The sequence below is a fragment of the Triticum urartu genome, chromosome 1A (assembly GCF_056163025.1).
Source record: "Triticum urartu cultivar PI428250 chromosome 1A, HENAU_Tu73, whole genome shotgun sequence".
Lineage (NCBI taxonomy): Eukaryota > Viridiplantae > Streptophyta > Magnoliopsida > Poales > Poaceae > Triticum > Triticum urartu.
Window position 1 is genome coordinate 549,947,152 of NC_141873.1, and position 22,462 is coordinate 549,969,613.

At 48.7% G+C, this 22,462-nt stretch overlaps 1 protein-coding gene and 1 long non-coding RNA gene across 3 annotated transcripts; both read left to right on the top strand.

The window, feature by feature from the left end:
- The first annotated feature begins 1,349 nt into the window (after window positions 1-1,349).
- LOC125538667 (uncharacterized) lies at window positions 1,350-9,903 on the top strand. Of its 2 annotated transcripts, XR_007296491.2 has the most exons (4): window positions 1,350-1,645; window positions 1,788-1,857; window positions 9,231-9,319; window positions 9,477-9,903. It is a non-coding gene; the product is annotated as an uncharacterized LOC125538667 (long non-coding RNA). The 2 variants fall into 2 exon arrangements; XR_007296490.2 differs by lacking the exon at window positions 1,788-1,857 and having other exon boundaries at window positions 1,356-1,645.
- Window positions 9,904-17,398: 7,495 nt separating this feature from the next.
- LOC125538678 (uncharacterized) lies at window positions 17,399-18,321 on the top strand. The gene has a single exon (XM_048701949.2). The coding sequence runs from the start codon at window positions 17,399-17,401 to the stop codon at window positions 18,014-18,016; it is 618 nt and encodes a 205-aa protein (XP_048557906.2). The 3' UTR covers window positions 18,017-18,321.
- Window positions 18,322-22,462: the final 4,141 nt, after the last annotated feature.

The following is a 22,462-nucleotide window of genomic DNA, read 5'->3' on the forward strand; positions in this document are numbered from 1 at the left end:
GACGATGCAGGTCGTCCTTGTAGACATGGAGTGTGCGAAAGAGCACGTTCCCAATTTCAAGGGATCGATTTTATGTTTGAACTATTCTACATTTGAACTAATGTCATCTTTGAATATTTTTTATTCATTGAAGATGAGTGTTGCAGACTTTAGGAAAACAGAGGCAAACGTTTAGGGGACAACATTGGATGGTTAGCTTTCTACACGGATGAGTCCAAACCAGTCCGCGAATAATTTTTCTCTCAAAATGATGTGTCCAAAGGGAGCAATGCTACACACACGAGCTTTGTTTTACATGGACTCACGGAGTGTCGTAGTTGGGATCTTTTGATTGGATAGAGATTAGGCTGAGGGGCTCACCCACACTAAAATTAGGAGGGGAGATTAGCTAGGGAAAGAGCCCGTGACATGCCGTATAACCCCGTGCATTTAGAATTATCGGTCTAGATGCCCTAACCCCGTCCGACCCGGTGAATTTTCCGTGGCCTATATATATCCTTTCAACCCACGCGAGGTAAAATGATCGCACTCGTGGAATTTTCCTTCTCTCAAAAAAGAAAGGAAAATGTTTAACATTGGCCTGCCGCCCCAAGCACTGGGTCGATCGCACATGTGCCTTACGATCGAAACACGACAATTCATGCCCACCTTAAGCCATGCGCCTGCTCACGCATTGCTAACTCCTTCATCCTTATCTGTTTTGCTTTTTGCTATTTTTTTGTTTTTTTTTTGCTCGGACATGGTGATGTGTGCCGACGGCTGCGAGCCTGAAGGCGGTGACAATGGGATGTTGTAACCATAATCACCGCGAGCTGGAATCGGCCGTTGGAAAGATGCAGTTGAAGCTGGGAACCCACTAGTGCCCGACGACAGGAAGGGCTATGACCGGGCAAGCGAGGTGGCATGAGCGGCCGAGGCGAGCGCGATGACCCGAGCTATACATGGCCATGGGCAGCCCGGCCCGGACGGCCCGACCCGACCCAGCCCGACATTGCTCATGGGCCAGGCCTAGGCCTAGATATTGAGCTCGAAGACTGGGCCTGGCCCCATCATATTTGTGATTTAACGAAGAGGCCCGGCCCGAGGCCCGGTGGGCTTTTACACTAACGGACCGGGCTTGAGCCTGATTTCTAGACCCGACGCCTTGGCCGGGCCTGAGTTTTCTGCGTCGGCCTTGGTTAGGCCCGGCCCGAGGGATGGCCAGGTATAACCCAAGCGGCCTGTGTGACCAGAAAGCATGGGAAGCACGGGTTTCACTTTTTTCAGGGCAGTTAGCGTTTAATCCGAAGGGTTAAGCGGGGTTGCATCCAACGCTCGCGCAGCGACCGCCCCAAATTTAGGCCGGTCGACCGGCGCCGCGCAGTCGCCAGAAAGAAAAAAAAACTCGTGGAATCTTTCCCAGTCTCACTCTCGTGCTTCTCTCTTCTCTCCACTTCGAGGCGACAAAGGCGGCGGCGGGGACGGAGAGGACGGCGTCGGCGACTCCCCGGTGGGAAGCTCCCAGCGTAGGCTACTCTCCGGAGTGAAGCTTCCAGCATCGACGACCTGCCACGTAGCCCGGCCGAAACCCTAGCTCCCGCTTCGTGCCATCTCCCCCGCCGCCTCACTCCGGAGAAGAGGAAGCCCCCGGCGACAAGATCACCAGGTGGGTTCCCCTCCCTCTTGCAATTGGGTTGTACTAGAGGATTTGGTGCGCCCTGTTCAGAATTGAACTAAAATTTTCTGGTCTCCATTTAGTGGTGTATGTGGGCTTTTACAATCGCACCGAAAGTGTTCTTCACTTGCAGGTTGGTAGATCTGGGAGATTTGGTTGACCGCCTTGGTCTGGCTGTCAATCTGCGAGGATCGGCTTAACTTGTATGCAATTATTTTTCAAGATTGTTATAGTTTTTTCCTATTACCCCTTTTTCTGCTATGACAAAATATGTTTTTGTGGTTCAATTTGTGTGTTAGTAATTGGGTCGTTGGCCAAAACTAGTGTTGCTTTCTTAGTAATGATTCTCTAGATTTATGTTGCTTGACCTGTTATTAATGTAGAAAAAATTGCATAAAATGATTGTGATTATTTTAAAATTGACGCAGTTGTTTAGGTATTTCAATGGTTCAACTTACTGTGTGTATATATTCCTATGGCTCAGTCTTGCGGAATGTGCTCGAGATGTAAAAAGGTTACAGTTCTTTGCTGCTCAATTTTACATGTTTGCTGATGAAGCTTTCAAGAGAATCCACAATTTTTCCATTTATTTTTGCGATTGTTTTCACCCAAAAATTTCAGTCCGTGGCAGTTGAATTGTGCTAACATCCACGAGGTGCATGTTCCAATTGAAATCAATTGCAATGTTAGGTTTTGCTAGGACAAAAAATTTCTGTGTGCCATTTCTTCTTCTCTCCATTATTGATCTTGTTTTGGGTGTTGTCTGTTGACGTATGGTGAAAATTATTTCTGCACGATACAAGTGTTTTGGACATTGAACAATGTCAACTATTTTTGGCAATTGATCTCTGGTGAACTCTTTTTGTTTCTTTGAATAGATCTGGACTTCCTTTCTCTCTTTGTCCAGTTTCAGATTGTGCCTGTGCCCCTGTTGTAGGATGAGCTGCTACTGTAAGCCTTTTTTGTAGTCGATGCTGCTATATACTTCTCTGCTGCTGTTGTACATTGATGGGTCGCTGCTGCTGAGGGGGTTAACCAAATGCTGCTGGGTAAACAGGGATTTTAGGGGAAGGGTCTAGTGGTAATTAGTGGGGGGATTGGGTGGAGGAGGGGGTTCACCCAATACCTGCAGGAATTGAAACCTCTAGAGGATTAAACCCTTAGCAACAGCCAACCGAACAAGGCCTTAGGAGGAGGATTCACCGCCAAAAAAAAAAACTTTTGTGGTAGAACATTTCTTTTTAGCAAAGACTTAATAATTGGCAGGAAGACCCTAATTACTTGTGACTGAATGTACATCTATCTGATTCTAGTATCTATGATTGTGGGACTAACACAAACAACTATCGGACAGTTGAACGACGGGACACAAACAACTATTGACTACACAATTATCTCTTTGTCCATGTCATGTGGGGCGCTGCGTACAGGCGCGGGTCGCGCGCCCAGGGGCAGCAGCCGACGGCCACAGCTGGCGAGGCATGATCGGGACAAGGAGTCCTGATCCTACGTTGGTTCCTAGAGTCCAGGAGTAGTTAGTTTCCTAGTTTGTTAGGAGTCCAGGAGTAGTTAGTTTCCTAGTTTGTTAGAAGCCCATAAGGCCTTTATATATCCTGTAATCTGCACCCTTGGACGCAGGCAATAATCATTATCTCCTACCTCCTCCTCTACTCCTAATCCCTTCTCCTGCACCATTGAGCAGTTAGGCAAAAACCCTAGCGCTCCTATCAACCGAGACTACGAACTACGTAGTCGAGGTCCTGCTGTCTTGGGCACCGAGGTCCTTGACAACTTGGTATCAGGTTCCAGGCGATCCTCTTCCTCGTCCGCGCTCCATCCACAGCCCGCCGCCACCCCTGCGTCCGCGCCAAGCACACCTCCATCGCCACCATCCGCCGCCGCCTCGGTCACTTCCGGCATGGCAGAACCAATCACCGCTGATCTGGCCACGATGATCGAGGCCTTGACTGCAACGGTGGCGTCCTTGCAGACATCCGTCGCCGCGCTCCAGAAGGACAAGTCCACCTCCTCATCGAGCGCTGTCGGCGCCCACGATGGGCAGCACCACAATGATCGCCCGCCCCGGTTTCAGAAGATGGACTTCCCCAAGTTCGACGGGAAGTCAGATCCGCTCGCTTTCCTCAACAGATGCGAGTCCTTCTTCCATCAACAACGGATCGCCGAGGAGGAAAAAGTCTGGATGGCGTCCTACAACCTTGAGGGTTCTGCCCAGCTGTGGTACATGCAGGTCCAGCGTGACGAGGGCACTCCGCCGTGGCGCCGCTTCTCCGAGCTGCTCAACCTCCGCTTCGGGCCACCTCTACGCGCTAACCCGCTGGGCGAACTACTGGCGTGCAAGCGCACAACGTCCGTAGTAGACTTCCAGGAGCGGTTTGAGGCGCTCCTCCCCCGGGCAGGAATCTTATCAGAGACATAGAAGGTTCAGATCTTCACCGCGGGACTCCAGCCACCCCTCAGCCTCGACGTGGAAATCCACAACCCGCAGTCCCTCGCCGTCGCCATGAGCCTCGCCCGCAAGTTGGAGCTGCGCGACCAATGCGCGCTCACCTCTGCGCCACCGGTGCGTTTTCAGCAGAAGGGCATCCTGCCGGCGCCCATACCACGCCTCGCGCCCCCCGCACCGGCTCTACCAGCCGCACCCCCTGCTCCTAGTCTGCCGGAAGGGCGCCCAATCAAACGCCTGTCACAGACAGAGATGGAGGAACGCCGTCGCCTGGGCCTATGCTTCAATTGTAATGAGAAGTTTGGCAGGGGCCACAACCGCGTCTGCCAGCGCATATTCCTCCTCGACCTGGCGCCGGACGACGACGACAACGACACGGCCTCCGCCACCGCTGATGCCTCGCCGGCCGACCCTCGGATCTCGCTCCACGCGATCTCCGGCGTGCGCACGAGCGAGACCATTCAGATGCATGTCACCCTCGGGGGTGTCTCCCTCCTCGCCCTGATCGACTCAGGCTCCACCCACAACTTCATCGCCGAGGAGGCGGCCGCTCGTGCTACACTGCCATCCCCCACCACCGAGAAGAGGCGTGTCACGGTGGCCAACGGCGAGCGTGTTCCGTGCCAGGGCGCATACCGCGTCGTCTCCTTCCGCATCGACCAGGAGGCGTTCTCGGAGGATTTCCTCGCCTTGCCGCTCGCAGGCTACGACGTCGTCTTGGGCACGCAATGGCTGGCGACGCTTGGACCGATCCTGTGGGATTTCCGCGCCCTCTCCATGACGTTCTGGCGGAGGGGCCATCGGGTCTGCTGGCGCGGCCTTGCCGGACCGGACGGGCCAGCCCTGCAATCATGCAATGGCCGCGATTTCCTCGACGCCATCCTCACCGAGTTTGACGGCATCTTCGCCGAACCCTCCGGCGTACCACCACTCCGCAGCCGCGACCACGGCATCACCCTGCTGCCCGGCTCCGCCCCGGTGGCCGTCCGTCCGTATCGCTACCCGGCCGCGCACAAGGACGAGCTGGAGCGTCAGTGCGCCGCCATGCTCGCCCAGGGCATCATCCGAGCAAGTCGTTCCGCATTCTCATCGCCGGTACTGCTGGTCCGCAAGCCCGACGGGTCCTGGCGCTTTTGCATCGACTACCGCGCCCTGAACGCCATCACCATCAAGGATGCGTTTCCAATTCCGGTGGTGGACGAACTCCTCGACGAGCTCCGGCGCGCTCGTTTCTTGACCAAGCTCGACTTACGCTCCGGCTACCACCAGGTGCGGATGCGTGCGGAGGACATCCCAAAGACTGCCTTCCGTACCCACGACGGCCTCTATGAGTTCCTGGTGATGCCGTTCGGCCTCTGCAACGCGCCGGCGACGTTCCAGGCACTCATGAACGATCTGCTGCGGCCGTACCTGCGCCGTTTCGTTCTTGTCTTCTTCGACGACATCCTCATATTCAGCGAGTCGTGGGCCGATCATCTTCGCCATGTGCGCACCATCTTTACCGTACTGCACCAGCACCGGCTCTTCGTCAAGAGGTCCAAATGCTCGTTCGCCGTCGAGTCGATCTCCTACCTGGGTCACACCATCTCCGCGGCCGGAGTGGCCATGGATCCGGAAAAAGTGCAGGCCGTGGCCGACTGGCCGCAGCCTCGCTCGGTGCGCGCGGTCCGGGGGTTTCTCGGTCTTGCAGGGTACTACCGCAAGTTTGTCAAGGAGTTTGGCGTGGTCGCCGCGCCCCTGACGGCCCTGCTTCGCAAGGACGGCTTCTCATGGTCGCCGGAGGCGGCAGCAGCTTTTACCGCCCTCAAGACGGTGGTCACCACGGCTCCCGTGCTCGCATTGCCCGATTTCACACGGCCTTTCATCGTCGAGTGTGACGCGTCTACATACGGTTTCGGGGCCGTCCTTCTCCAAGATCAGCACCCGGTGGCTTTCTTCAGCCGGCCGGCCGCGCCTCGTCACCGTTCTCTGGCGGCATATGAACGGGAACTCATTGGCCTGGTGCTCGCTATTCGCCATTGGCGACCGTACCTCTGGGGGCGCCAATTTGTGGTAAAAACTGACCACTACAATCTCAAATTCCTCCTTGACCAGCGCTTGGCAACCATTCCGCAGCACCACTGGGTCGGCAAACTACTGGGGTTCGATTTCACTGTGGAGTACAAGGCCGGTAGTACAAACACGGTGGCGGATGCCCTTTCCCGCCGCGACACGGAAGAGACGGGGGTCATGGCTATATCTGGTCCTCACTTCGACTTCATCGACCGCCTACGGCACGCTTCGTCCACCGACCCAGCACTCGTCGCGTTGCGCGAGGATATCACGACAGGCGCTCGGCAGCTGCCGTGGGCGCTCTCCGACGGCCTCGTCACTTTTAACAGCCGCCTCTACATTCCGCCAACGTCTCCACTACTCCAGGAGCTTCTCACCGTAGTGCACGATGACGGACACGAAGGCGTCCTGCGCATGCTGCATCGTCTCCGCCGCGACTTCCACGCACCTAACCTTCGCAAGACGGTGCAGGAGTATGTCCGCGCCTGTGGTACTTGCCAGCGGTACAAGTCTGAGCATTTGCACCCTGCCGGTCTGCTGCTGCCACTGCCGGTGCCCACGGCCGTGTGGACTGACGTCGGCATCGATTTCGTAGAAGCGCTCCCTCGTGTGGGCGGGAAGTCTGTTATCCTCACCGTGGTGGATCGCTTCAGCAAGTACTGCCACTTTGTGGCGCTGGCCCACCCGTACACGGCAGAATCAGTGGCGCAGGTGTTCTTCGCTGAGATTGTGCGTCTCCATGGCGTCCCGCAGTCCATGGTCTCTGACCGCGACCCCGTCTTCACCTCGGCTTTTTGGCGGGAGCTCATGCGCCTCACCGGGACCAAGCTGCACATGACGACGACGTTTCATCCACAGTCGGATGGCCAAACGGAGGCTGCTAACAAGATCATTGTGATGTACCTCCGTTGTCTCACCGGGGATCGTCCCAGGCAGTGGCTCCGATGGCTTCCCTGGGCCGAGTACATATACAACACCGCCTACCAGACAGCAACCCAAGAAACTCCATTCAAGCTTGTGTATGGCCGTGACCCTCCCACTATTCGCTCTTACGAGCCGGGCGATACACGGGTGGCCGCAGTGGCCAGGAGCATGGCGGAGCGCGACGAGTTACTCGCAGACGTCCGCTATCGTCTACAACAGGCACAAGCGGTCTACAAGTCCTACTACGACAGACGCCATCGGGACATTCGGCATGACGTGGGCGATTGGGTCTGGCTTCGTCTTCGCCAGCGCGCCGCGTCCTCTCTCAACCTGCCAACCAGGGGCAAGCTCAAGCCACGCTTCTATGGGTCGTACCGCATTTCAGAGGTCGTCAACGACGTGGCCTACCGCCTTGAGCTTCCGACACGCTCGCGCCTCCATGACGTGTTCCACGTGGGCCTCCTCAAGAAGTTCTTCGGCACGCCTCCAACTGCACCACCGGGATTGCCTCCGATCCACAACGGGGCGGCTGTTCCAGAACCGGAGCGCGTGACTCGTGCACGACTAGCACGCGGCGTTCGCCAGCTGCTCGTCCACTAGAAGGGTGAAGCAGCATCATCAGCTACATGGGAGGATCTTGACAGTTTCGTCGGGCACTACCCCGCTTTTCAGCTCGAGGACGAGCTGCTCGTCGAGGGGGGGAGAGATGTCATGTGGGGCGCTGCGTACAGGCGCGGGTCGCGCGCCCAGGGGCAGAAGCCGACGGCCACAGCTGGCGAGGCATGATCAGGACAAGGAGTCCTGATCCTACGTTGGTTCCTAGAGTCCAGGAGTAGTTAGTTTCCTAGTTTGTTAGGAGTCCAGGAGTAGTTAGTTTCCTAATTTGTTAGAAGCCCATAAGGCCTTTATATATCCTGTAATCTGCACCCTTGGACGCAGGCAATAATCATTATCTCCTACCTCCTCCTCTACTCCTAATCCCTTCTCCTGCACCATTGAGCAGTTAGGCAAAAACCCTAGCGCTCCTATCAACCGAGACTACGAACTACGTAGTCGAGGTCCTGCTGTCTTGGGCACCGAGGTCCTTGACAGTCCAGTTCCGGATTGTGCTTGTGTCCCTGTTGTATAGGGCTGGAATTCGAGTCGAGTCGAGCCAACTCAGCTCGACTCGCTAGAGCTCGTTTCGTTAACGAGCTAGCTCGACTCGACTCGTTACTATAACGAGCTCAAACCCAAGATTGGCTCGACTCGTATAACTCGCGAGTTGGCTCGTTTAGCTTGTTAAGCCCGTTAAATATATGAACATAAAACCCTCAAATATGATAAAAATTATTATGTATATATTAAACATATATATCACTAAACAATTATAATTTCCTTGTAACGCATGAGTCTCCTAGTCGGCTGGGCCTTCCATGGATGGGCTTTGTGTTGTGCGCGTGGGACGCATGGTGCTGAGTGGCTAATCTTTTTTTAGATTAGGAGTGGTTGATCTTTTGTACGAAGCCTAACGAGTTACATGAGTACTCGTGAGATTGACTCGTTTAACTTGGTCTATAAATGATCTTAAACTAAAGCTCGACTCGACTCGTTATTCTTCGAGTTCAAGTCGATTCGAGCCGAGTCACGAGCTACTCGTTTAGCTCGCGAGCTTCGAGCTTTTTTTCCAGCCCTACTGTTGTATGATGTGCTGCCACTATAAACTTCTTTTTTGTAGTCGATGCTGCTATATACTTCTGTGACACTGTTTTATGTTGATGGGCCGCTGCTGCTGAGGGGGTTAGCCGAATGCTGCTGGGTAAACAGAGATTTTAGGGGAAGAGTCTAGTGGGAATTAGTTAGCGGATTGGGTGGAGGGAGGGGGTTCACCCAATACCTGTAGGGATTGGACCCTCTAGAGGATTAAACTCTTTGCAACTGCCAACCGTACAAGGCCTTAGGAGGAGGATTCGCCGTTAAAAAAGAAACTTTAGCTGGATAGGCTGCTAGTGTGATGCTCTAAACATAAAACTGTTCTTTTAGCAAAGACTTAATAATTGGTGTGAAGACCGTAACTACTTGTGGCTGAATGTACATCTATCTGATTCTAGTATCTATGATTGTGAGACTAACACAAACAACTATCGGACACGACAGTTCTTTCTCTGCGTTGAAGTTTATGATGGAGGGACACAAGGTGGTCACGCTTGTGATGATGCTTGGATGCATCATAGCTCTGTCAGACGGTAAGTATGCAACACATACTTGGGTCAATTGTGTGTTATTCTTATCAATATGACTTGGTAGCTAACCGGCCTCAACTACAAGTCTACAAGCCTTGCAAAATTTGATATAGGTTTCTCTCGAGATCTGGCTGACCTGAACACCCATATTTCTATGCAGCTCGAACCACTGCTCAGATGGACGGCAGCAAATATCAAATCTGCATATGCCCGAAGTATGGAAATGTCTTCTGTTGCGCGGATTCAACCGACCCCTGCTTTCCATCCAAAATGGAATGCGTTAAAGGTTGCGGATGCGGTGCGGACGCGCAATCCACCCCTCATGCCCTGCCATGACCTTCTGGCTTAGTTCTGATGGTGTTTGATGCCTCCATGAGGAAGAAATAACCATGTAGTCGAAGTTCTGAATAAAAGAACCATGAGGCACGGTCATATGCTATGTTTTGTGATTATGTCTGGTGATGGCGTGCACCTCATGTATGAAAGATTATATCATATGTCCAGCAATGTATATGGGGATGCTAGAATTTGATCACCTTATTTACAAAGGCTGAGCCAAGGGACAATTCAGTATTGTGGATCTGGCACCTCGTATGTCTTCCACTACTACTCCCTCCGTTCCTAAATATATGATGTTCTGGTAGTTCAATTGAAATACCAAAACGTCGTATACATATTTAGGAATGGAGGGAAGATATGCATGTATGTGTTTTGTCTTTTCAAAGAACTAATTCAGTTTAATTGAGAAGAGACTGTAATAACTATATATGCAGGTGTTCTCCATCTCTTTGTGCAATTGTGTACTGCCACAGGCATGATTTCACTCAGTAATGCCATGTTTCTCCACGAGGTGTGGTCGATGGCAGGCAGCAAGTGATCGAGGAGGCTTTTCGCTGGTGCGGGTCGCCTGTGCAACCTGGCGTTGGTTGTGTCGTCGCCTGACGAGCGCAGCAGCGGCTCTGCACTAGCGTCGTCGTCCCAACAGCTGCTGCCCTGTGCTCCATGCGTGCAGACGTGGGGGCTGCAACCGCAACCGGGGATTGAGCACTTGGTCGGATCGTGTTGGTGTCTGGCTGAATCAAATGCTGCAGCATTGCAGGAAAGGCCCAGTGGTTCGAACCTGGACGATCTTCTCAGTTCAGCAACCGCAGCTCTGTCCATTGGAGATCAGGAAAGAAGCATCGGAATTGATCTTTACTACCACCCTAGCAGGTGGATTCCAACGACATGAACCATGGAAATGCTGACCAAGTACAGTCACTCCCAGATCAGCACTATGGGCAGACTGCAGGTCCAAATCCACCACGACCTTGTCATCCCGAGCAATCAGGGAGATCTGTTCGGCCCCATCCCTCCTTACAGTACCACAGTTTCTGAATTCCTCTTTGTACTTTGCCAGAATTTTTACTGAATGACCAACCAATTCTTTTCCTCCATGCCTTACAGAATCATCCCGCAAGTGCCAGCATCGCCATAGCAGAAATATAATTTTAGCTCGAATCTCAACATTGCAAGGTAACAATAAATTCTGTAGCCAATCATTGCCCGTATGCCGAAATTGAGACTCATTTGGTAATCCCCAAATGTCTCTCATTTCATTTCTCAGAGCTCTACTCCTTGTGCAAGAAATCAATGCGTGGAATTCGTCCTCTTCCCCATTCCCGCAGATGATGCAAGTGTTGTCTTTCCCCAAGGTTCGTCTCCATTAATTCTTTTTCGTAGCCAGTGTACCAGTAGCAACTCTCCACCCAAAGACTCTGATCTTTGCTGGCACTTTTGCTTTCCAAATAAGGTCCCAAATACTTCTGTTATCAGCATCGCAAGTGGAGCTTGAAGCTGGTGGATTGTCCCGTGGTTGCAATATGGTAGCCAGTCTGTACCCACTCCTGACCGAGAAATTACCTGATTTTTCGTAGTGCCATGCTAGACAATCCTCGACTTCAACTGAAGGGATTTTTATGTTGCATATGGCTTCCGCGTCACAAGGATAAAACAGTTGTTGGATCAGGGGGGACATTCACATTCTCTCATCCCCAACATCAATTGATTAGCCCATCTCAATCTTGATCTTGTGATGAAGCTTGTCATCTTCAAACCCTCTTTCCTGGGCATCCATTGATCCCTTTGGATTTGGATCCTCCTTCCATTATCCACTCTCCAAATAAGACCTTCCTTTAATAATTCAAGACCATGTTCAATACTGCACCAAACTGGGGAAGCATCCACCGCAAAAACTGTATCCAGGAGCTCCCCATTTGGGTAGTATTTTGATTTCAACACCCAGGCACAAAGGCTATCTGGTCATTGGATCAATCTCCACCCCTGTCTAGCAAGGAGAGCTTGGTTGAAAATTTTCATGTCTCGGAAACCGATGCCCCCTCCTCTTTTTGGTTTGACCATTCGGTCCCAAGCCATCCAGTGCACTCTACGGTGTCCATCCTCGTCACCCCACTAGAAGTCTCTGATAAGCTTGTGTCATTTTAAAAATCCCTATGACATATGTCGGAATAGCTTGAACCACAAACTTCACATAAACTTCTTTGGCGGCATATGACATAAACCTCTCGGACCAATCCGTACATCTTTTGGTGAATCTCTCCATGATAGGCTGAAATTATTCTTCCTTCATGTGTCCTCAATGTTAGAAGGGAGAGAGGGATTTGGTGGAATAATTGTTGTATTGCTTGAGCCTCATGGGCATATATATATAGGAGTACATGATCATCTTAGGGTACAAGGTAATGGTAGAATAATATCCTACGCTATCTTGGAGTACAAGGTAATAGGAGTACAAGATATGCATGCATGTGTTTGGTCTTTTCAGAGAAGTGATTCAGTTTAATTGAGAAGAGACCGTAATAACTATATATGCAGGTGTTGTCCATCTCTTTGTGCAATCATGTACTGCCACATGATTTCACTCAGTAATGCCCTGTTTCTCAATCTCCATGAGGTGTGGTGGATGGCAGGCAGCAAGAGCAAGCGATCGAGGAGGCTTTTCGTTGGTGCGGGTCGCCTGTGCAACCTGGCGTTGGTTGTGTCGTCGCCGGACGAGCGCAGCAGCGGCTCTGCACTGGCGTCGTCGTCCCCAACAGCTGCTGCCCTGTGCTCCATGCGTGCAGACGTGGGGGCTGCAACCGCAACCGGGGATTGAGCACTTGGTCGGATCGTGCTGGTGTCTGGCTGAACCAAATGCTGCAGCCTGGACGATCTTCTCAGTTCAGCATCCGTCGTGCAATGTGCTTAACTGCTTATTCGCTCGTTTAATCGCCGCAATTCATCATTTCCGGTGCGTGTCCGTTCTCACGCCACTGACTTTCTTCCAGTACCGACGAGTGGCTAAACTCGGCCGTGACCTACGCCTATTTTCAGAGTCAGGCTGAAGAGGAACCCCGAATTGGCCGCTTCCACTCATGCAGGCTCGCGCGGACTGCATGCTCCTCTCAAAAACGCATGCCGGAAGCAGCAGCTACCAAACGTGTAAGCCTACATGCTGCGAAACCACAATAACCATCATGCAGGCAACCAAACAACAGACTACGTCGTGTTTTGCACTGTTTTTCTTCAACTTGCAAAAACTACCTCGTTTTCCTCATACAACCTGGTTCAATGGCTATATGCAACCAAACGCGTCCTAGTAGACCAACACTGGGCACGCGCTACGTGATTGTGTCTGTGGGCGTCGACTCTGGCATGACACTGACGAGTTGCCCTAGGTGATGGGCTCTGAGTCATTCACCCGCCTGTCCTCATAGCAATCTCCTCCTTTGCCTCCCTCGTGGATGATGTCGAACATCTTCCTGACCGCGTCGTACTATGCCAGCTCTCCTGTTTTAGGCGTACCAGTGAACATCGTGCAAGCACCTGTCAGCTCCCCACCCGGCGTCTGTGTCTTCTCCGAGAAAAGCAACGACGCCACGTAACATTGATGAAGGAAGGCACTTGTCCGGCGATGGTTGTCGTGGACTGCCCATCTGAGCTGCTTGGCGGCGTAGAAATACAGAGCCTTATAATGCTCCGACCATGACGGCGTTTGCACGGGCGGTGACGGCAGCGGCCCCGCGGCTCAGGCCCCAACCTCCGCCATGTTCACGACCAGCATGCCCACCGCCACGTCCGCTACCAGCACGCCCTCCGTCGGCCTTCTGCATCTTGAGTGTTTCCACCTTTGTTTTGACTATGTGAGCAAGTACATCGCTGAGTTCATGTACGCTAATAAGGATAAGGAAGCGATTCTCCCGCCTTATCATCCCACGTAAGTCATCCGCGGATATCCTTTCGTAAGTTTTCATCATTCCTTTATGTGCGTGTAATCCTTGGTAGCAGCAGCTACCAAGCATTTATGTGCTTCCCGTAAGTTTTAATCCTTCCTTTATGTGGGTACAAAATACTCCCATGCTATGTATTTGGACTCATCGAAGAACATCAAGAAAAAGGATTACACTCACATAAAGAGTGTTCTCGATAGTGCCCTGTTAACCTTCAGTCTGTTTGGTGGATATATCAAGGTGAAAAGGCACAGGAAAAACGGGCTGGGTTTCGGCCATAAGACCGACTTCTGTTGCATCCAGCAACCGTACACTAGTAAGGCTGATGGATTCTACCTCATGTGTCACCTGATCGAGTACACAAGGGATAATCAACGCCTTCGCATGTCAGCTACTACCGACGATGCCGAAATTGTCAGCTGGGCCACAAGCATAGGAAAGACACCGGATCATCGAATCCGACTGAGTTTTATCACGTACAGTGTGAACTTGCCCAGGTGATCATGAAGGAGGTCCTTGAACCAACAGGGATGTTCTATCATGGGCCAATCACGTGAGATGATGTCGGAGCACTGCTACTCGCTCAGCGTCTAGACCTGAAGCCTTTCAACAAGCTCGGGTGCTTCCTCCTTGACTATGAAGATTGGACCGCCGACATGGAGGACTGATTGTCGATGACAACTTGTCACTACTGTCTTTCTATGGCAAAACTTTAAATTTATGCACGATGAAACTCTGTGATGTAACTAAACCGTCCTCCTGAACTAGCGTAGATCGCTCTAGTTAATTAGTTTGGGTATGAGGAACTTCGTTATTTATGTTTACTATTGGTTGCTTGTATTTTGCTAATTATGCCTTTTTGTTTTCTTAAGTACATTATGTTGCATGTTATCGTTGAATTCATCAACTGACGATGCAGGTACATAGATCAAAGATGGTGAAGGACTGCTATGTCGTGTTTGTTGGGAGGGTTCCAGGAGTGTACGACCACTGGCCAGACGCTCAGGCCCAGGTGGACAAGTACCCGGGTGCTAGCCACAGAGCGTTCGACAGCAGAGCCGAAGCGGAAAGTAGTTACTTGAGGTGGACGCCCCGGCAAGAGCGGGGGTGAAACCGCCGGTGCCTCAAGAAGTACTACATAGTCGCGCTCTTCTCTTTCACATCATGGTTTAGATAGAGATGATGAAACTTGTGTGTGTGCCATGACCATGCAGTTGCATTTATTCGAGACATGACATGACTTGTGTATCGCTATTTTTGAGATGTGATGATATTTGTGTTGAATGATGATGATGATGATGATGATGATGATGGTATAATGAGACTATTGTATGTGTATGATATGACGAGAATAGTGTATGTTTATTATGATATGATGAAACTACTATATAAAGCATGCACAAATACATCACAAATACGTAGAGGGAATAAATTTGTGAAAGCAGGAATACTAGCAGTAGCGCTGGAAGGCATCTAGCGCGAATATGTCTATGCCTAACCAGTTGCGCGCGCAACTCCAATCATCGCCGTCGCTGCGTTATGTGGATCCGTGCGCGCGTGCACCACCTGGTCCCACCTAACAACCCATATTCACATTTTCTCAGCGCGATACGCGGCAGGAATACAGTCACATCGTATCTCCCTCGTTCTCTCGTTCCCCACCGCCCCTGTTCCTTCTCTTCTCGTTCCCCATCTGAGCCATCTCCATCTCCATCGAATCCGACGCACCCGGCTCCCTCCTCCGCCACCATGGCCACTCACCGCCGGGTCGCTCCTCCATTGCCTCGAGTCCTCTCCCCTGTGACGTTCTTCTTCACCCATAGGCGATTGTTCTCCACCCACGCCCTGCTGCTTCTATCGTCAGATCCACCATCGAGGTAAGATGGAGCAACATGGCTACCTCATTGCCATCTTGCCTCCTGGTGAAAGGATGCCGGGCATCGACGAACAACGAGCAGCAGCATCACCACCACCGTGAGCAGATCTGTGATGGAGATCTACACATTAAGGCAGTGAGGAGTCAAGCGGCTCGGCGGCAAAGCCCAGACACACACCTCCCGCAAGCACGCCGGTGGTCAAGAGCTCCAACTCATCTTCCCCGTCTTCCTCGGAGGTATCAGCGATTCGTCTACTTGTTTTTTTTTAAACAAGATTTTTATTCTTTTCTCAATCTTTTAATATGCATCTGATTTCGTGTGTGATAGTGGTTTTTATGTGATCTTATTTTGTTTCCTCTCCTGCAGCTTTCGGCAAATGACTGCTCTTGTTTTGCCCCTCTCCATAAACATGAAAACGGATTGATCTTAATGTACTTTTGTAATTCATAATTTGCTGGAAGAAACAAGGACCTTTTTGATGGCTATCTCTGTATTCTTTGGCTACTGTAATTATTATGGCCTCAGTTTTTTTTACATGAAACATACTAATTTGGTGAAGAACTATTTGGGGATATTTTCTGAAGAATGATCTAACAATAATTGGGAATAATTTCTAAAGAACGTTATAAAAAATTCTAAAGAACTTTCTAAGAAACGAAGAACTTTCTAACAGGACTTTGTTAACATGGTGTCCGAACTTTGCCATAAAAATCAGAAGAACTTTTGAGAAAACTTCGCCATTACTAATTGTTTCCTTGGATTTTGTAAAGTTCTTTGGAATTTTCAGTAGAGTTCGCCACAGCCATCTAAAAATTCCTTTGGTATAAACCAGTAATTCATTTCATTAGTTTTTTCTGAGAATAATTTCGCTATTTTTTTAGTAAATAATAAACCACATGTTTAATCATTGACTAAACATGGTGCATTAGCTACCCAGGCCCTTGCGTGGACGAACATCTTGGTCCCATGTGAGGTCAAATCAGCTGGAATACGGCTGACTATACAAATGGGCGAACTCCCTAGTATGATGGAATACCATGCATGACTGACACAGATGTGGGCCATGTTGATTTGACAACAGGCTGGATGTGCGGTGCGGATACAGGTTGCACGCGCATAGAGTTAGGATAAATCCACGTCCCATCTAGCGGCATCGCTTGCTTTGTTGCAGCGCTACATATAGCTAGCAGTAGCATTGGTCCGGGCAGCGCTACTGCTACAACTTAGCTGTAGCGCGTTAGTAGGCTTTCTCCTAGTAGTACGATTTTGCGGTATCGCCGAGTTGATCTTTCGAACGAGCATGATGCTCGGATCCTCCACCACCTTCGTCTCCGGTAGGTTCTCCTCCGAGTCCATGCGTCTGCGGCGCAAGGGAAGAAGAGAGTGGGCGAAGAAAAAACGGGAATTGGATGGAGAGAGTTGGGATAGAAAAAGAGAGTGATGGATTTTGCCACGAAAACAGTGCAACCAGTTACAAAAGCGCAGGTTTGGCCTTCATTTTGGGCTCGGATCCTACATGACTCGTATCCGGTTTGTGGAAATTTGTGATCTGAACTGCTACGGGAACTGACGGGATTAGATAAGCGCTGGATGGTTTATGGGGTCCAAACACCGGCCTGTTTGAGGGTCGGAGCAGAGCAGTCGCAAAATTTCGGTAAAGAAACGGTCAAGGTAAATGCAACATGCATGCCTTGGAACGGAAGCATAATAAACGCGTTGTTCTCTCCCGATCGATCAGCTGGAAAAGTAAGAAATCCCACCATTTTTTCTTCAAGGGCGGGCGTGTTTGTGGGCAGGAGCGAGCACCGGCGCCGTAGCACGTCCGTGCAATCAACCGCCCTACGACGTGTCTCCATTAGCTGCCGTAAGTGCTCCAGGACGGGACGATCGCATATATACATCCACCCAAGCCATGTCCAGGCTGACTCGACATCGCCATGTCATCGACGAGAGCGCGGCGGAGCGACGGCCGGCAGTTCGGGGTGGGCGGCCGGTGGCGGCACGTGGCGGTGGTCGACACGGGGTGTCGGTGCCGCCCGCGCCGCCAGAGGCTGGCGTCCTTCCTCTGGCCGTCCACGAAGCCGCCGGTGACGAGGAGCAGCAGCAGCTCCCATCCGTCATCCTTGTTCCCCTCCTCCGCCTCCACCACTTCCTCGGCCTCCGCCCGCGTCTACAAGCACCAGCAGGAGCCCTACGGGGCGACGGCAAAGGCGTCGCCGCCGGTTGCGACGAAGAAGGTGGGCAGCAACCCGGCGAAAAAGAGGCGCGAGAAGATGGCAGCAGCGGCGGCCGAGGAGGAGGAGGTTGGGGTGGCGGTGGAGAAGGAGTCGTCGGACCCGCGCGGCGACTTCCGTGACAGCATGGTGCGGATGGTGGTGGAGATGGGGCTCTGCGACTCGGACGGCCTCCGCTCCATGCTTCGCCGCCTGCTCGCCCTCAACGCGCCGCCACACCACGCCACCATCCTCGCCGCCTTCGCCGAGGTCTGCGCCCAGCTCGCCTCGGAGTCTTCAGCGCCACCGCCTCCGGCGTATCAATACACGAGTGACGAGTGACCATTCGTCGGCTCGGCAAGCCGGCCGGCCAGGTCGTCTGCTCTGCTCGTGTTTCTGTTCTGTGTGGTCTCAAGATCCTGGCACCACCTGGTGTACACATAAACCTGCAACTACCAATAGTGTCGTATAATGTGTGTGCTTGTGTGGCCTTCAGTTTTGCATGAAGGTCATCAAGGAAGCTTGTTACTCCCCTAGTCTCAAAAAACGTCTTATATTCCGGGACAGAGGTAGTAGTTAATCAGCTCAAATATGTAACTATTTGTGCGATTAGCAGTGCTTGCTTGTTATTCTACATTCTACATGCATTTGGCACTTTCTAGTGTTTATATATCAAGTCTGTGTGTACTAGAGGGCCGCTTTTCATTCATGGGATTAACTCTTTTCTATCTAGTCGATCCGTCCGATTTACTTGTCGCAGAAGTGAATATAAATGGATATATCTAGAACTAAAATACATTTTGATACAACAATTTTCGCAACAAGTAATTTCAGACGAAGGGAGTATTAGATTATTTTGGTCGGTTGTCTTGCTTTGTTTTTATTTTATCTGGGTTGGTTTAAGTTTTGATTATGTTATGACAATGTTTATTGTTTGTATAGTGTGCTAGCCTGCTGTTGAGACAGTATCTATTCTGAGAGGAGAGTGAAATTGTTTGGTGCATGGTTGTAGTGTCTTTACATGTTTTGGCCTCGGCGTCTGTCGATGGAGTTGTGTGAGCCCCTTAAGAGCTCGTACTCCACGCTGAAACCATGGAATTGCTACCAAGGTTTCAAATTTCGAAAACAAGAAAATTTCACTCACACTAAAATTTCATAATTTTTAAAATTTAGTTCAGACAAATCAACAATTTTTTATTTAATTTGGAATTAAAACAACGGGGTACTCTCTTTATTTTTGTACTCCGCATATAAGATTTGTCTTAAGTCAAACTTCATATAGTTCAAAGTTTATATGAAAAAATATCTACATTCACAACACCAAATCAATACCGTTGGATGCATCATAGAACTAATTTGTATGTTGTACACCTTTAGTATTTGAGATGTTTATATATTTTTAATATAAGTTTGGTCAAACTTTATGAAGCTCGACTTAGGATAAAACTAGTATGCAGATGAAAAAATAGCGGAGGGAGTATTAACATTGTAGCAACAACTGCACGGCATAAAAATATCAATAGCACACACGTGGGTTTCAAACAGTAGACCTATTCAAGGGGAGCAGTGCAGCCTACCAATGGGTTAGACGAGGGGTTGTTTATTAATTAGCTAGGATTCCACCTTATTTATATAAAATAATTTTAAATACAGAAATATTTCAAACGAAACAGTTCTTATTTTTTTGCTCACACACGAAATTTGGTCAAAATTTTCCTTGATTGCTCCTATATAATGCTCATATGGGCCATCCCATTAAGCTCTTGCTCGCTCAGCTTGGCTCCCTTCTCCGCTCGCTTGTTTAGCTTTTTTTTTCACTTGCTCCATTAATAACTAAGATAAAAACTGACTAACATTTTTAGTTGTTTTTTAAATCAAAAGATGTAAACATATTAAAAATTAATTAATTTCAAAATTAAGTGAATTAAAAACAATGGATTTTTAAAAAAGTTTAATTTAAAAACATTCATGGATTTAGAAAATGCAAAATTGAAAAAGGTTCTAAAACTAAATAAATGTTCACTAACTTTAAAATTATTTTTGAACTTTACAAATATACATAGTTAAATGTTCCTAAATTTTAGAAAATGGTTTCAATTTTTTTATAATGTTCACAATTTGAATAAATGTTCATGCATTAAAATTTGTAAAAAGGAGAAGGAAAAAAACAAAACCCAAATCACTTAACCAACTACACACACTCATAGACGGACGCCTTAGCGACCCAAGCCCCAACGCATCAGGAGGCTCCAAATCATGTAAGTTTAGGGCCTGTTCGGAAGCTTGCTGGCTTCCAAAACGAGCCAGCTTCTCGTGAAGCCAGCGCTAGCTAGCTTCTCGCGGGAGCCAACGAGCGTTCGGTTACCGAAAATGGTTCGTGGCACACTGTAGCAAGAGCAAACAGTTAGTGGCGATATGTAGCGAGAGGAAAACGCTTCGAGGAGGCACTTCGGGAGGGCATTCCCACGTAATATCGAGCAACTCTAGCTTCTCGTTTTCACGAAGCTGCATGATCGTTGCTTCTAAAATTTGCACTGCGGCCTGCTAGTTCTCCAGGTGTGGGCTCCTTGAAGCTGCAGCGTTCGACCAGCTCCTCACCCGCTTCCGGAGAAGCCTGGAACAGGAGCACTTCCGAATGGGCCCTTAGTATCTTAATATATTGTCTTGTAATACTTTTATTTATTGTGTGGTGTGATACTATGTTTATCTTATTGTAAGACTATGTGATGTCAGCTATCTCCATGGCCAAGATATGTTATGCTTTATGTGTTATCCATTTTCTCTTTGTCTTACATGCTTTGCTCTCTCACCACACCTCTTGCATGTGGTCCTTGCATCATCTTTAAATATCTTGTTGATGTCTCTCGATCTTGCTTTGTTCAAGTTGCTTCTTATGATCCTCAATATCAGTTTGAGCTTTGCAAGATTTATTGCTAGATCTGAACCTGCACCTCATTGAACTCTCCATCTTCCTAAGGTTTTCATCAACCAAAACTTCATTGTTAAAAGTGGCTACTAGAAAGGAAGCAGATTAGGAGAACTCGGGTGCTCCACCCCTCTATATTCAAAATAATTTAGTAATTCAAAAAAGGTAAAAAAAATCCCAAACATTTTTGGAATCAAATATGACCAGATATTATACTCGTATAAAAAGTTTGGCCAAGGAATGATTCCCGTTGACTTCGTGGAAAAAAACAAATTTGTGACGATAATATTGCATGAATAGTACTTGTATCTAGCGTTTTTGGCAAATCTTTGACCCTGGATATAATGAAAGTCGTTCCCTGATTAATCTTTTTTTATACGAGTGCAATACTTGGTCATGTTTGATTCCATAAAAAGTTTACAATTTTTGACTTTTTATTGAATTACTAAATTATTTTTCAATATAGGGGGTGTGGCATCTGAGTGCTCCTATGTATTTTTCGCTACTGCAAAGTGTTAATTTCTGATAGAAAAACCTTGTACAGTCTCTCACACTCGCATGTATTGTCTGCATCAGAGCATGAATTTTGACTAGGTCTTCTGCCACCTTTGTTCAATGGTTGCCGACGCACCAACTCGAGAAAATTGGACAATTTTAGTCGCCAGTAACTTCAACCTATAACAAATGGTGTTTTTTCCCTAGTCCAGGCGCTTGTGAAAATGGAACATGCCAAGCACAAAGAAGTATGGCTCAAGTAAGGAGGAACCTTGAGAATATTTGCCGCAAAAAAAGAACCTTGAGAATATGCCATGTAGAGAGAAAATTAGCTTAAGCAAAGATAAAACTTCAATTATGAAGAAGTATAAGTAAGTGCATATAGTGCACTATAGACATTAGACAACATCTTTTGGAGGTAATTTTGACTCCAGAATATATGTTACATTTCTGAAAACTCTATTAATGTTATCATCATGCACAGATAAAAAATATGAAATAACTACATGAATAGAAATGATGACCTTCTTATGTGGTTCATACAACTTTTTTTTGCTAAGATGACATGTGTAGCATTGAAAAATAAAAATACAGGAGACCTTGATTGAATTTCACGCCCCAACTTTTTAGATGAAATATAGGAATTATTACAAGCCGAATCCGGAGGCGAGGATCAATCTAGCGTAGTCTCACTATTCATGTCCTAAATTTTTAGATGAAGTATAGGAATTATTACATACTAAATCTGGACGCGAGGATCAATTAGGCGTAGTGTCACTATCCATGGCCTAAAGTTTTAGATGAAATATAGGAATTATTACAAAGTGAACCTGGAGACGAGGATAAATTTGGCCTAGTGTCACTATTCATGCCATGAATTTTTAGATGAAATATAGTGATTATTACAAACTGAATATGTAGAGCATTGATACAATTGATCAAAAATTGTCAATTGACCCCGTGATGTTTATATAGTCAGTTGGATACAAGACTTCTGTAGACTCGTGAACAACGTAGCATACCTTACGAATGGAATGTATGAGCCATTTGTTAACGCAGTAAGATAACCATCTTAACATCAATATTTCCCTTTTATATTATGACTAGCGTACATAACTAAATCATTGATGGAGCTATGTGCAAGACAGAGCTGGCCCAAACCTTGGAAAACTAGTGAAGTTTTTGGGAGTGAAGGGGGACTTTTGCCCCCACCCCACAAGACATTCATATTTTATTTGGGGGCCGGGGTTTCGATTGGAAAATAATCAATATTCACTTAATATGTTGAAATGCTTACACGATTTTTTTCCTTTCTTTAGCATTGATCCATCATTTCTGAATGTTGCCCTACATTTTCGAGTAGTGCT

Excerpts from the sequence above, each read along its gene's own strand:
- LOC125538678 (XM_048701949.2), top strand. The coding sequence starts at position 17,399 with ATGTCATCGACGAGAGCGCGGCGGAGCGACGGCCGGCAGTTCGGGGTG.